The sequence below is a fragment of the Gossypium hirsutum genome, chromosome A11 (genome assembly GCF_007990345.1).
Source record: "Gossypium hirsutum isolate 1008001.06 chromosome A11, Gossypium_hirsutum_v2.1, whole genome shotgun sequence".
NCBI lineage: Eukaryota > Viridiplantae > Streptophyta > Magnoliopsida > Malvales > Malvaceae > Gossypium > Gossypium hirsutum.
In genome coordinates, this window is record NC_053434.1 from 7,016,757 (window position 1) to 7,029,463 (window position 12,707).

Here is a 12,707-nt window from a genome sequence, read left to right on the forward strand (position 1 = left end):
AAGGCATAATAAAGGGAAATTGAGGTAAATAAGTTGCTTTTAAAGCAAGAAAAGAGGATTAATAGCAGGGTTTCAAATTTTAGAATTTATCTTCTCGAATTGCTGATTTCTTTATTATCTGTAATTTTACTTTTATTTTCTTGGGAAAGTTATGTATGGTAGGGTGCTTTTTTCTAAAAGTAACTTTTAGGTTTTTTTTTTGTTTTTTTTTGAAAAAGAAAAATGGTTTTTAACTTATTTTTAATTGTTAAAAGGTCATTTATTCAAATTAAAAGAGACAGTTCATTTATTTGATAAAATTTTGAAGAGTTCACAAGAACTTAAAGAAAATATACATTCAATAACCGAGATGTTAGAAAATATAGTGAATCTTGATCGTTTTAAAAGTCTTAAATAAATAATGCAATTCATACTTTCAAGTTATATTTATATCAATTCAACATATCATAAATAATCATATTTAAAATGTTATATATTTATATTTTAATATGATAGTATATAGTTCATATAATATTACTTTTTATTTATTATTATATTTTAATTAATTTTTTTATGTTCAAAATCATGAATTTTTTATATAATTAAACAAAAAGGGAAAATATTTACAAATACAAACATAGAACTTTGAACCTTTTGTAAGAGTAAAACCCAAACAACCAACGTGACTAGAACTCATACCACATCTGAGGTGGTATACACTCACCATCACATAAGATTTTTATTGTGAATCAACAAGATTAATTTCATTTTTCTTGAATTACGGAATTGATGAAATAAATTGTATAGCAAAAAAGGAAACTTTTGTGGACCAAAGATGGTGGAGAGAGGGGTTTTTTAGCACAAAGTTTGTCCATTTCAAGCAATAAAATGTAAGAGAAAGAAATGGTCCCGAAATCAGTGGCCATTTTTCGGATAACATTGACCTAACCAACCACACGCCGCATTGGACCCAATGTCTCATAATTCAGACCGGAAATTAGACTCGTATACTTTTTTTTTTTTTATGTTGACTATAATTTTGATATTAAATATTTTATAAAATCATGTATTTGATTATATGTTATAAACTTTAATATAAATTTAAACAATTCAAAGCTTAAATCTCATCACGAACAAAATTATTTTTGTTTAAAATAATGAAATTCATTTTTTTTATTCGACGAATCTCCAGTTGAATAATATATGCTAGACCAGTCGGGTGTATTTAACAAAGATGGATCCCATGAACTTTTAATTTCATTTCTAGAATTCAATAACATTGCATTTTGCCACAAATTCAAGCAATAATTTCCCCAACAAAGAAAGCATTTTTCAAATGCCTCCCTATCAGCAAACCTTAATTACATTTCAAAGTTCAAAACCTCCCCTAAAGCTAGTTTCATTCATGTCAACTATCATGAAAAATGAAAGGAAAAATCACACCAGTAATTTAAGAAGAAATGGAATTTGATTTGATTCGTTTCACAATTGATGAAGGAATTGTCCAAGTTCGATCTCGATCCTCAAACTACCAGATTCGAACGAATGTATCCCACAGTGCGGCAATGGCGAAAGCAGCTGGTAAAACAAGCTGGCCTCTGTAGACAATGGAACTTGGTGAGGAGCCACTCTTTTCGTTCAATGGAGCAGCTTTTGGAGGCGGAGGAGGGTTCTCAACACGCACTGCTAGCTTCATGCCGCCGTAGCAGAATCCTTTGCCACTAATGAAATAGTAGTGGCGAGTCACATTAAGCGGAACCACATCCCTTCCAGCTCCGGTTGTCCAGTTGTGAAGAGGATGATCAGCATTGCATGACTCGTAGTCAGTCTTGTTCACCTCTAGCACATTCATCTGGTTCCGATCATATACAAAATCTGGGAAACAAACAAACAAGATTTATAGTTAATAATTAGCCAGTTTTTAAACTATAACTCAAATCAAATTCAACTCAAAATTAGGTTTACAGCAACTAAGTGGTAGCCAATCCTTTTAACATAATGGCCTCTTCTCTCAGGTTATGTTATCCAATCCCGAGAGGTGAGGATAGCTCTTTAATCTCTACTTGCTTGAATTCTGCTACGAATGTCGGATGGTATGTTAAAAATTTTCTACTATTTTTCTGTGTGTTTGAAGGATTCTTTGAGACTTGTATCTTCACACTAGTATGTAGATATGCATTGGACACAAATATCGAATAGAAATACTCAAGAGAAAAAAATAAAGAATCGGAGTAACATCGATCCGGTTCTTGATTATTCGAAAAGGCAGATAGTGTTTAATAAAGTCCCAAATCCCTGTTTTTTTTCCTTAGTTCCCAAATCCCTGTTTTTTTTTTCTTAGTTCAAAAAAGTGATTAATAAGATGAAGCAATAAATATTACTAAAACTAGAAGGTAAGCTGTAGTTTTCCAGGGAACCAAGACAAAAAGTCCAAGATTTGAGACAATCAATTCATTTCTAAACAACCCAAATCCAGATCTGTCAATTAATCAACAAAAAAACCCAGAAAACAAGCTAAAATACTGAGACGAAAAACCAAGAAGAAAGAAAAGCAGATCTAAAGATAGATGAAAGGGAAAGAAGAGCTAAGAAGTTACAAAGCCAGTCGCCATTGTAGAAGTGCTTTCCTCGAGCCCAGACAGTGTAATTGACATTAGTAGTCCAACCGATGCCTCCCCCTCCAACAATGTACCTTGTAGCATCGGCCTGAGGCACCATTAGCACTAAAGCCAATCCGACAGCTGCCACTGCCATCATCATCGCCTTGCTTCTCTCCATTGCTGTGTTTTTCTTTGCTATGAGTTGGCTTGGGTTTTGCTTTCGGCTATGTTCTATAAGCAAGAGCCAGCTAATGGTTATCAATAAATAACAAAAAAGGGTTTTATTTATTTATTTATTGGGGGCAGTTTCTAGATCCACAACTGATCCAGATTTATTATTATTATTTGGATTGGGTAACATGGGTTAAACAAAACCCTTATTTTATGTTTCACAATTTCTTGCTTCAAAATTCATTTGTTAGGTTTTTTGCTTAGTCATTTGTATTACAGACAAAAATTCAGCATTTCATGCTGTTCTGTCTTTTTTTATTTTCTTTTAAAAAACACGGTATGAGAAAGAATTATAAATAATTTTGTACTTTTCAATTTTAAAAGAAACAAATTAAAATCAAAATAAATATTATATATATAATCGAATCCAATTATGATGATTCGAATTAATTATGTTCATCAATTTTATAAATTAAAATGATATATTTTATCATATGTTTAAATTTTTAGTACTTGTTAAATATATTAAATAAAAATAAAAATTAAGCTAGCTTAATAATTATAATTTTAAAATTATGAATAAAAATTATATTTGAAATAAAAAATTTTAACTACATTGCTATGATACAAGTGAAACGAAGTTAATAATAACCCAAATTTAAGTGTTATGGATAATTATTTGATACATAGTGAATTTTTTAACACCACTTGTTATCATTTTTAATACAAAAAGCAATGTGTTATTCTTGGGTGATTAGAATACTAAATTCTTTTATAAGCTCACACTTCAGAGGAGAAAGCATAATAGGATCACTGCCTTGAGGAATGATAGTAGATAATGAATTTTTTATAAGGAGGCCATTCAGCTTGAGGCATTTATGTTTTTTTAGAGGCTATATGTTGAGTTACCGAGTCCAATGAGGGGACTTTCATCTAGTTCGTTTCTTAAGCTCGAGCTTGGTGAGGTACAACTCTTAAGTAAGAAGGACACTGTTGAGGAAATTAAGAAAACCCTATTTGAAATGGCTCTGTTAAAGGTGTTAGGCAGTAATGGGTTTCACATTTTATTCTTTTAGCATCAATCAGATCATATTAGGAGCACAATTTTTAATTGAGTCAAGTTGGTTTTTGCCGGGAAAGCTATTGATTCGGAATTGAACAACACTTTAATTGTTCTTATTCCCAAGGTTCAAAATCTTAAAAGTTTTTCTCATTTTCGGCCTATTAGCTTATGCTCAGTCCTTTATAAGCTAGTAATGAAGGTCATCGCCAATCATTTTAAAGCAGTTTTTCTAAGGATCATTATGCAAAAGCAGGTTGGATTCCTTTTGAAAAAGAATATCACATATAATGTTCTTATAGTGCAGGAAGTCATTTATTCCATAAAAAGCAAGCAGAAAAACAAAAATTGGATGACAATCAAAATCAATTTGGAGAAGGCTTATGATAGGTGCGATGGGAGTTCATTAATGCTTCTCTTCAGGCTGCAAGTATTCTTGATTTTCTTCGTAACATTATTATGTCTGCTATCACGAAATGTAGATCATGTCGAATGGAGTCCTAACACAAAAATTTTATCCTGCAAAAGGAATTCGACAGGAGAGCCTGTTATCCCTATACCTCTTTGTGTTGTGCATGGAGTGGTTATATCCATTCTGCCATTAATATGAGGCAATGGAAGCCTATTCGTTTAGCTCGATCATGACCAGCCCACTCTCATCTCCTTTTCCCAGTTGATCTTATTAGTTTTGGTCAAGTAAAAATGCAGCAAGTTAATATTATCAAGGGGATCTTGGAAAATTTTTGTGGTTATTTTGGTCACCAAGTCAATGAGCGAAAGACAAACATTTTCTTTTCTAAAGGAATTAGAGAGGAGATAGGGCGAGCGGCTCAGTAGTGTTATTGGTTTCCACAAGGTTTAGAATCTTATAACCTACTTGGGGGTACCCCTTTTTCATGACAAAGTAACTAATAGTACTTTGAGGTTTGTAGTAGAAAAGGTTCAGAGTAAGTTGTACAGTTGGGATGCTAAACAATTGTCTTTGGCAAGTATGACCATTCTTGCGCAGTTTGTCTTATTATCGATTCCAAGCTACTTCATGCTGTCTATTATGATCCCTAAATGTATTTGCAATGAAATTGAGATTTTGGTTAAGCAATTTATCTTAGGGTTCTCGAGTGGGGGAAAGAATGTGAGAATGGTTAATTGAGAGTCTATTTGCCAACCTCAATCTTGTGGGGGACTGGGCCTTAGGCATTTGAGGGATCAAAACACTTCATTTATGTTGAAACTTGGGTACAATTTGATGATGAACTCTAATGCTCTATGGGTGTGTATCCTTTTATCGAAATATAAGGTTCATGATGGAATTCTAGAGGATATTTCGCGAGGAATATGCTCTTTGGTTTGTGGGAAATAGCAGCAGTGTTAAATGTTGACTGGACCCGTGGGTTTCAAATGTTGGTCGGTCGAATCCCATCCCATGATAACCTTGAGATGGATTGCTTATTTACGGATATGGTTATAGAAGATGGTTATTTAGAATCTAGATCTTTTTCGACTCTGGTTACCAAAAGGTAAAATTAGGAGGATTGTGGGGATTCCCTCTCACACCCATCAATAATGTCGATAGAATCACTTGGGCCGGTACTTCAATAGGTTCTTTCACTCTTAAAAGTGCCTACTGGAAATTCTGTGAGCTGACGTGGAATCCAAAAATGGGTTATGACGAATTTCGTGAAAGTTTCAAGGTCCATAAAAGAGTTATATTTTTCATCTAGATGATGTTTGAAGAACATCTTCTTACCAATGATGTTTAGAGAAGGGGCATAAAGAATAATAATTTGTGTGGGTTTTGTAGTCAAGACTTCGATGATGGTTTGGCTAAAGGTAATTCCAACGGGCAAGCATAAATGGTTTTTCTCTAAAGAATTGAAAGAGTGGCTTGTGGCTAGCTTGCAAAATCATTGAGGATTTTGTTGGGTAAGGCGGATCAACCATGTCTTTTTGGGCTAATTGCATGGGACATTTGGAAAAATCATAATCTACATGTGTTTTAGGGTGTCCCTTGGAGTACCGATGAATTGGTCAAAATCTCATATAGTTGAGTTAAACAATATGCCTCTATTTATAAGGAAACTATGCCCAATAGGTATGTAACAAATTCATTGTAACGCCCCTAACCCGTATCCGCTGCCAGAATAGGGTTTCGGAGCATTACTACCACTTGCAAATCACTAAAAAAAATTCACTTAAATACTTATCAATTCAATGCATCAATAAATATATTACCATTCAATCAATGGCTTGGTACTTGCCTAAGCATCAACAACAACACTTGTTAGTGTACTTACACATATTTCATATAAATTCTTATTTTCTCAATATGTCATATTTGAATTTAATACTCGTCTTAACTTACATATTTTCCTTATGTTAACATATAAAAGAAAATCTCATATGTACATGTCATGATACATATCATTCTCTTACTGTTTCTTTAATAACATATATCATTCATTTCATTATATCAACATTTCATGCACCATCATTTCCTTATATCTTAGGTATATTTATTTCGGTAATGGTTCGTATTAAACTTAACATAATTTAAATTCCATGTACCTATACTTATTTCATTTATCTATCTTATAAATTATTTCATACAACTATTTTGTACATTTATTTCCATATGACCAATTCCTGTAAACATTTCACATTACCATTTTGTATAACCAATTCATTTAACCATTTGTTATATTACCTGAATATTAGTTGTTCAACAGATATCTTGGCGTTTCTCTTCCACGATCTTATTTATCTTCGACATGATGCCATAGTGTCTTTCAACTATGGTCTTACTCATTTTCTGTCATGTTGCCATGGTATCATTCAACCATGGTCTTATTCATTTCCCTGTCACGTTGCCATGGTATCTTTCAACCATGGTCTTACACATTTCATGTCACGTTGCCATGGTATCTTTCAACCATGGTCTTACACATTTCATGTCACGTTGCCATGGTATCTTTCAACCATGGTCTTACACGTTTCATATCAGGTTGCCATGGTATCTTTCAACCATGGTCTTACACATTTTCTATCAAAAAGCACACTCCCGCGAACCTCATTCTTACAGTGAGATTACCAGTCCAGGCTAAATCCCCTGTAATATAAACTCATAGAGTATTGTCGGGATTACCAATCCAGGCTAAATCCCCTGCAACGACAATTACTCTAATGAGCTTGGATCTGAATTACCAGTCCAGGCTTAAATTCAAATCCTAATTCAAATTACCCGTCCGGGCTAAATCCATTTTACACATATTCTTCGGGAGGGCTATATCAAGATAGGATCACCCATCCGGGCTAGATCCTTTTTACCGTCAATTCCTTTTCAGAGATCCATCGAATTTTCCTTCCATTCAACAGGGATTTATTTTCAAGTTATATCGAGTATTTACCAATATTTCATCAATTATCATAAATTGAATATTCAAATCATATTTTCATTACATAACCACATATTTCAAGTGTTTAAAAATACAATTCAAGTTACACAAACTTACCTTATTGATTGTTCGTGTTTATGATTTTATTATTCTGATATATTTTTTTCCATGATCAAGTCTCGTATTTGTGTCGTCCGGATCTTTATAAATAAATTTGATCATCATTTTCATTTATTTCATATTCTAATGCATTTAATTAATGCTCCAGGCAAAAATGATCATTTTGCCCTTAAACTTTTAATTAATGACGATTTCATCCTTAGGGTCAAGAAAATAAAATTCTTACAATTTAATCCTTATTTCCAGCTATTATTATCATACATATCGATAACAGTCCATGAATTCTATAAAATATCAAAATTTTTCACAATTTCAACACTTTTCAATTTAATCCCTAAAACATGTTTTCCCCCAATCTTGAACTGAATTGAAAATTTCGTTAAATTTTGTAATTTAAATAATAAAATAATCTATTTCATGCAATCTAGTCATTTCTGACATTTTTACAAAATTTCCCATAAAGTTTTACTTTTATTCAATTTAGTTTCTAAGCCAAAAACATGCAAATTAGCCATGCTAGATGAATATTCATACATATTTTCCTCCTCCTCCTCTCCATTCCACATCCTTAATTTATATAACATGCAACAAGTAACATTATCAATAATTTCACTATTTACTTATATGTAAATTCAAAACTGTCTATTTGCGTCATAGTCACTAAATTATTTATATATTAAGCTACAGAACTCGAAATTAAGATCCGTTAATTTTTCCTGAAACTAGACTCACATGTATTCTTACCATAAAATTTTCATAATTTTTTGTTTAGCCAATTAGTACAGTTTATTCATTAAAGTCTCACCTGTTTTGCTATTTGACAGTTCTGACCACTCTTCACTAAAGTTTAATTATCTCTTTAAAAAGAATTCAAATGATGTTATAATTTGTTTCCTATAAAAATAGGCTCATTAAGGAATTTAACCATATAAAGTATGTAACAAAATTATTTTTGTATAATTTTTAGTGATTTTTCCAAGTCAGAATAAGGGATCTTGAAATCATTCTGAACCAGTCTCACAAAAATATAAATATCTCAGAATACAGAATTACTTTACTTTCTCTATTTATTTTATATAAAAATAGACTCAATAAGCTTTAATTTCATATCACCCTTAGCTTCTAATTCAATTTCTATCATTTTTGGTGATTTTTCAAAGTTAGCCTATTACTACTGTCTAAAACTACTTTAGTGCAACATATTGATTACCAAGTTTATAACACTCCTATTTCCATTTTCTACCATATTTCCCATTATTTTCTCTCATTTCCCTTCACTAATATATCAAAAACATGGAACCATATAAAATAAAACTCTACATTAACATCAATTCCATGCTTTTTTAACAATATTAGACTTAAAAAAATATTGAAATCTTAATGTTCTTACCTTTTCTTATGAACTTCAATCTTTAACTTGATTTTTCTCTCTCCTCCAGCTTCTATTTCTTGAATCCAACTTGATATTCTTGCTCCCCATCATCTCCTTGCTATCTTTCTCTCTTGATGGCTATGGAAATTCTTTCAATTTTTAGGTGAGAATAATGAATTTTTGGTGAAAGGACTAAATTGTAAAGAAAGAAAACTTCTTTTCTTCTTACTCTTTCTCACGTTGGTTTGCATGGAAAGGAAAGATGATGAAAATTCTTCATCTTTCTTTCCTTATATACTAAATAAATAATAATAAAATAATATTAAATATCTCATAAAATATTAATAAAATAATATTATCTAATTAATTAATTTAAAATATCATCAACATAATCATTACATTCTAGAATTCTCTCTCTTACAAATTGACCATTTTGCTCTTCATGGTCTTTTAGAATTCCATCCTTGAGTCATCATTTAATTTGGTAAAATTGTAATTTAGTCCCTCATAGTTCTTCACTTATTCAATTTGGTCCTAATTTATCCATTTTCCTTAGTTTCTAGATCATTCTACCCTTAAAATATTTACACTATTGGTCCTTCAACTTTTCATATTTACACTTTAACCCCTTAAGTCTTGAGTATTTACTTTTAGGCAACAAAACTTTTCTGAATTTTACAATTTAGTCCTTTCCTGAATAAGATATCATAATTTACTTCCCAATGTTGCCATAACTCAAAACTTCCCTTTTTATCACTTTATTTCCTTATTTTATTATATCAAGGATAATATATTACTGTAAAGATTTTCGGGGTATTACATTCCTCTTCAATATTGACAAGTAATTGGATCCAGTTGAACACTAATGGCACATTTCAGGTGGACTCAGGTTCTAATACTACAAGGGAAGTTATATGTGACCGGAGTGAGAAATAGATTTTAGGATACAATATATTTTTAGGGTTTGTTCAATCTTAAAGGCTGAATTATATGGTATATTTGATGGATTGGCTATTCTATTAGATCGAGGCCATGACAGAGTGTTGATTAATATGGATAGTATGGAGGTAGTTCAGGCTATTCAAGATAATCCCTTAAGGGACTCAAACTTAGCTTTGGTCAGACGAATCCACCAGATGTTGGTAAGGGTAGTGTAACAGCATATCCAACATGTTTCCGGAGAACACAGTAAAGTTACGGATTATCTTGTGAAATTGGTTCATAGTAATGAGGACACTTTACATGTAACAACCCATTTTCAGTGAAGTCGGAACAGTGGTTTCAGGACCACAAATCTGAGTCCAGAAGAAAAAATTATTTTAATATTATTTTATTATCTGCATTATAATTGAAATATCGTATGAAAATTTTGTAGAGAAATTTTATAGATTACATGTCTAATTAGAGGGAAATGACCAAATTGCATAAAATGCAAAAGTTGAGTTCTAGTAGCTATAGGAATCAAATAGCTATGGAATTCAAAATTTGAGGTCCTTATATGGAAAATAGACCAATTAGTGGAGTTAGTAGATAAGTATGCTTAGTCATCCATGAAAAATTAAATAAAGAAAATGATGAAATTGGAAAGTGAATAAAATAAAAAATGATAAATAAATAAATATCTAATATCATCATTTATCATTATCTTTCACAATTAAAAAAGATGGAAACCGTAGCTATGGTGTTGAGTTTTTGAGCAAGCTTAATTGGTCTAATTAGGCAAGTATTTTGGTCCCGTTTTTAGTATTTTCATATTTTCGAGATCGTAATAGCTTAATCTAGCTATCTCGGGGATTAATTTGCAAAGTTACAAAAGTACTAGGATTTTTCCATAGATGAGTATGCATGAATTATGAAGTTTTATAGTAGAAAATGAAAGGTTGTTGATGGAGAAACAACTTTTGTAAAGAGAACTTTGATGAAATTGTGATTTAGGGACTAAATTGTAAAGATGAAAATTTTATGAAAAAAATTTGAATTTTGTGAAATACATGGGCTGCTATTGTGATATGTAAAAATTAGTTAGGCTTGTAATGAGGATTAAATTGCATGAATTTCATTTTCCGAGCCTAGATACGAAATAGTAATTAAATAAATATATAGGGGCAAAATAGTAATTTTTCCTAAGATGTGAATTAGATTGAATTGAATATGAATTGTATTAAATTGAGCTAAATTTACTCGTATAGATCCGGATAGACCAAATACGGAATTGGATAGAGGAAAAGAAATAGTATCGGATTAGTAGATTACAATTCACGAGCACCTGTTAAGGTAAGTTCGTGTAACTAAATTGTGTATATTTATATGTTTGAATTGGATGTTGTATATGTGAATTGTATAAATGTCGTATGTATGAAATTGATCACATATCTAATAATACTTGATAAATAATAAGTCTTATTTGGATAAATGAGATTTGATGGATATAGGGTTCTCGAATTGGTTATGGTCCTGCATATGTTGCGGATACACCACAGCTCGAAAGAACATCCCGTTATTAGCTCTCATGAGCATCCTGATATTTGGCCCTCTCGAGCTTCCCGTTATAAGGTTCTTGCAAGCTTCTCATTAATAGCTCTTCGGAGCATCCCGATTGGTTGTGATTCTGCATGTATTGTAAACACACTACAACTCTTATGAGTGTCCCGATATATGGCTCTTCGTGAGCTTCCCGATTAAAGGCTATTTCATGAGCTTCCTGATTAATGACTCTCTGGAGCTTCCCGATATTGGCTCGCTTGAACTTCACGATATATGGCTATCCGGAATTTCCTAATTAATGGCTTTTCAGAGCTACCTATTATTGGCTCACATGAGCCTTCTGATTATTTCTCTTAGGAGCTTCTCGTTATAAGGCTTGAGAGAGAGCTTCCCATTTATGTGCTCGTATGAGTATTCCTAAATATGAATTGACGGATTACAGGTTTGTACATTTCGAGTGTATTACCTGTGTATCCATCGATATTTCAAGTAAATTTAATGGGCAAAGTTCCGACATGGAATAATCTGAACTTGAGATGAGTTATTATAGAAATGTATATGTTATATGAATATTTGATGTGAAAAGCAGATGAGCTCATCCTTGTTTCTTGATATTCACATAAAGTACATGACTAACATGTTTCTTGAGATTATATGTGTTTAGGCAAATTGCCAAATTTCTTTGGATAAATTTTGCATGCTTACTTTAAATGTAAATGAATGGTAAGTTAATTTCCCGTTATACGAACTTACTAAGCATTAAATACTTACTCTATTTTATAGTAATTTAGAAGTTCAATTTGGTTAGAAGCTGCTTGGAGCAACATCACACTATCCCTTGGCTCATTCGGTATAAATAGTAAACTCATTTTGATTATAATGGTATAAGTTAATTAGCCAAAATGTTGGCATGTAAATGTTTGATTGATAATAGCCATTTGAATGACTTATGTTTGATATGTTTTGATATATATATAAGTGGATTTATCATGTTAGAAGTATTGAGTTTGATTTTGCATATATACATTTGGTTATTTAGGTAAATATGAACACTAAATATACATGATAATAAATTGTCATTTGAGGTGCCTAAGAGTACATTGGTTATGTGTGGTAATATGTTATGTTTAAGGCATGATTTTGACTTGATTTGAATGTCTTGAATTGGTTGGTGAATGTGTTTAAGTGTTAATGTAGATGGAAGACAAATTGGGTGAGAAATGTGGCCTCAGAAATGGTGTATTTTCGTCCACATGGGCAGAGACATGCTCATGTATGACACACGGCCTAGCATATGGGCGTGTGGTTTGGTCATGTGTCTCTTGCATCTTTAAATTTCAAAACAGAATGCTCAGAATTGATCACACGGCATGGCACACCAACGTGTGGCTTGGCTGTGTGACCCCTGCACCTATACACAGCCTACCACACGAGCGTGTGACTTGGCCGAGTGACCCAGGTCAGTGAGTTACATAGGTGCTAACACGGGCTGAGATACTATCGTGTGTCCTATTTCGAATGCCCATACG

The 12,707-nt window shown here is 32.1% G+C and overlaps 1 protein-coding gene across 1 annotated transcript; it reads right to left on the bottom strand.

The window, feature by feature from the left end:
* Window positions 1-1,218: 1,218 nt before the first annotated feature.
* LOC107924657 (lamin-like protein) lies at window positions 1,219-3,044 on the bottom strand. Its single transcript, XM_016855198.2, has 2 exons — window positions 2,577-3,044; window positions 1,219-1,854 (listed from the first exon to the last, which is right to left on the bottom strand). The coding sequence occupies exons 1-2, from the start codon at window positions 2,755-2,757 to the stop codon at window positions 1,508-1,510; spliced, it is 528 nt and encodes a 175-aa protein (XP_016710687.1). The 5' UTR covers window positions 2,758-3,044; the 3' UTR covers window positions 1,219-1,507.
* Window positions 3,045-12,707: the final 9,663 nt, after the last annotated feature.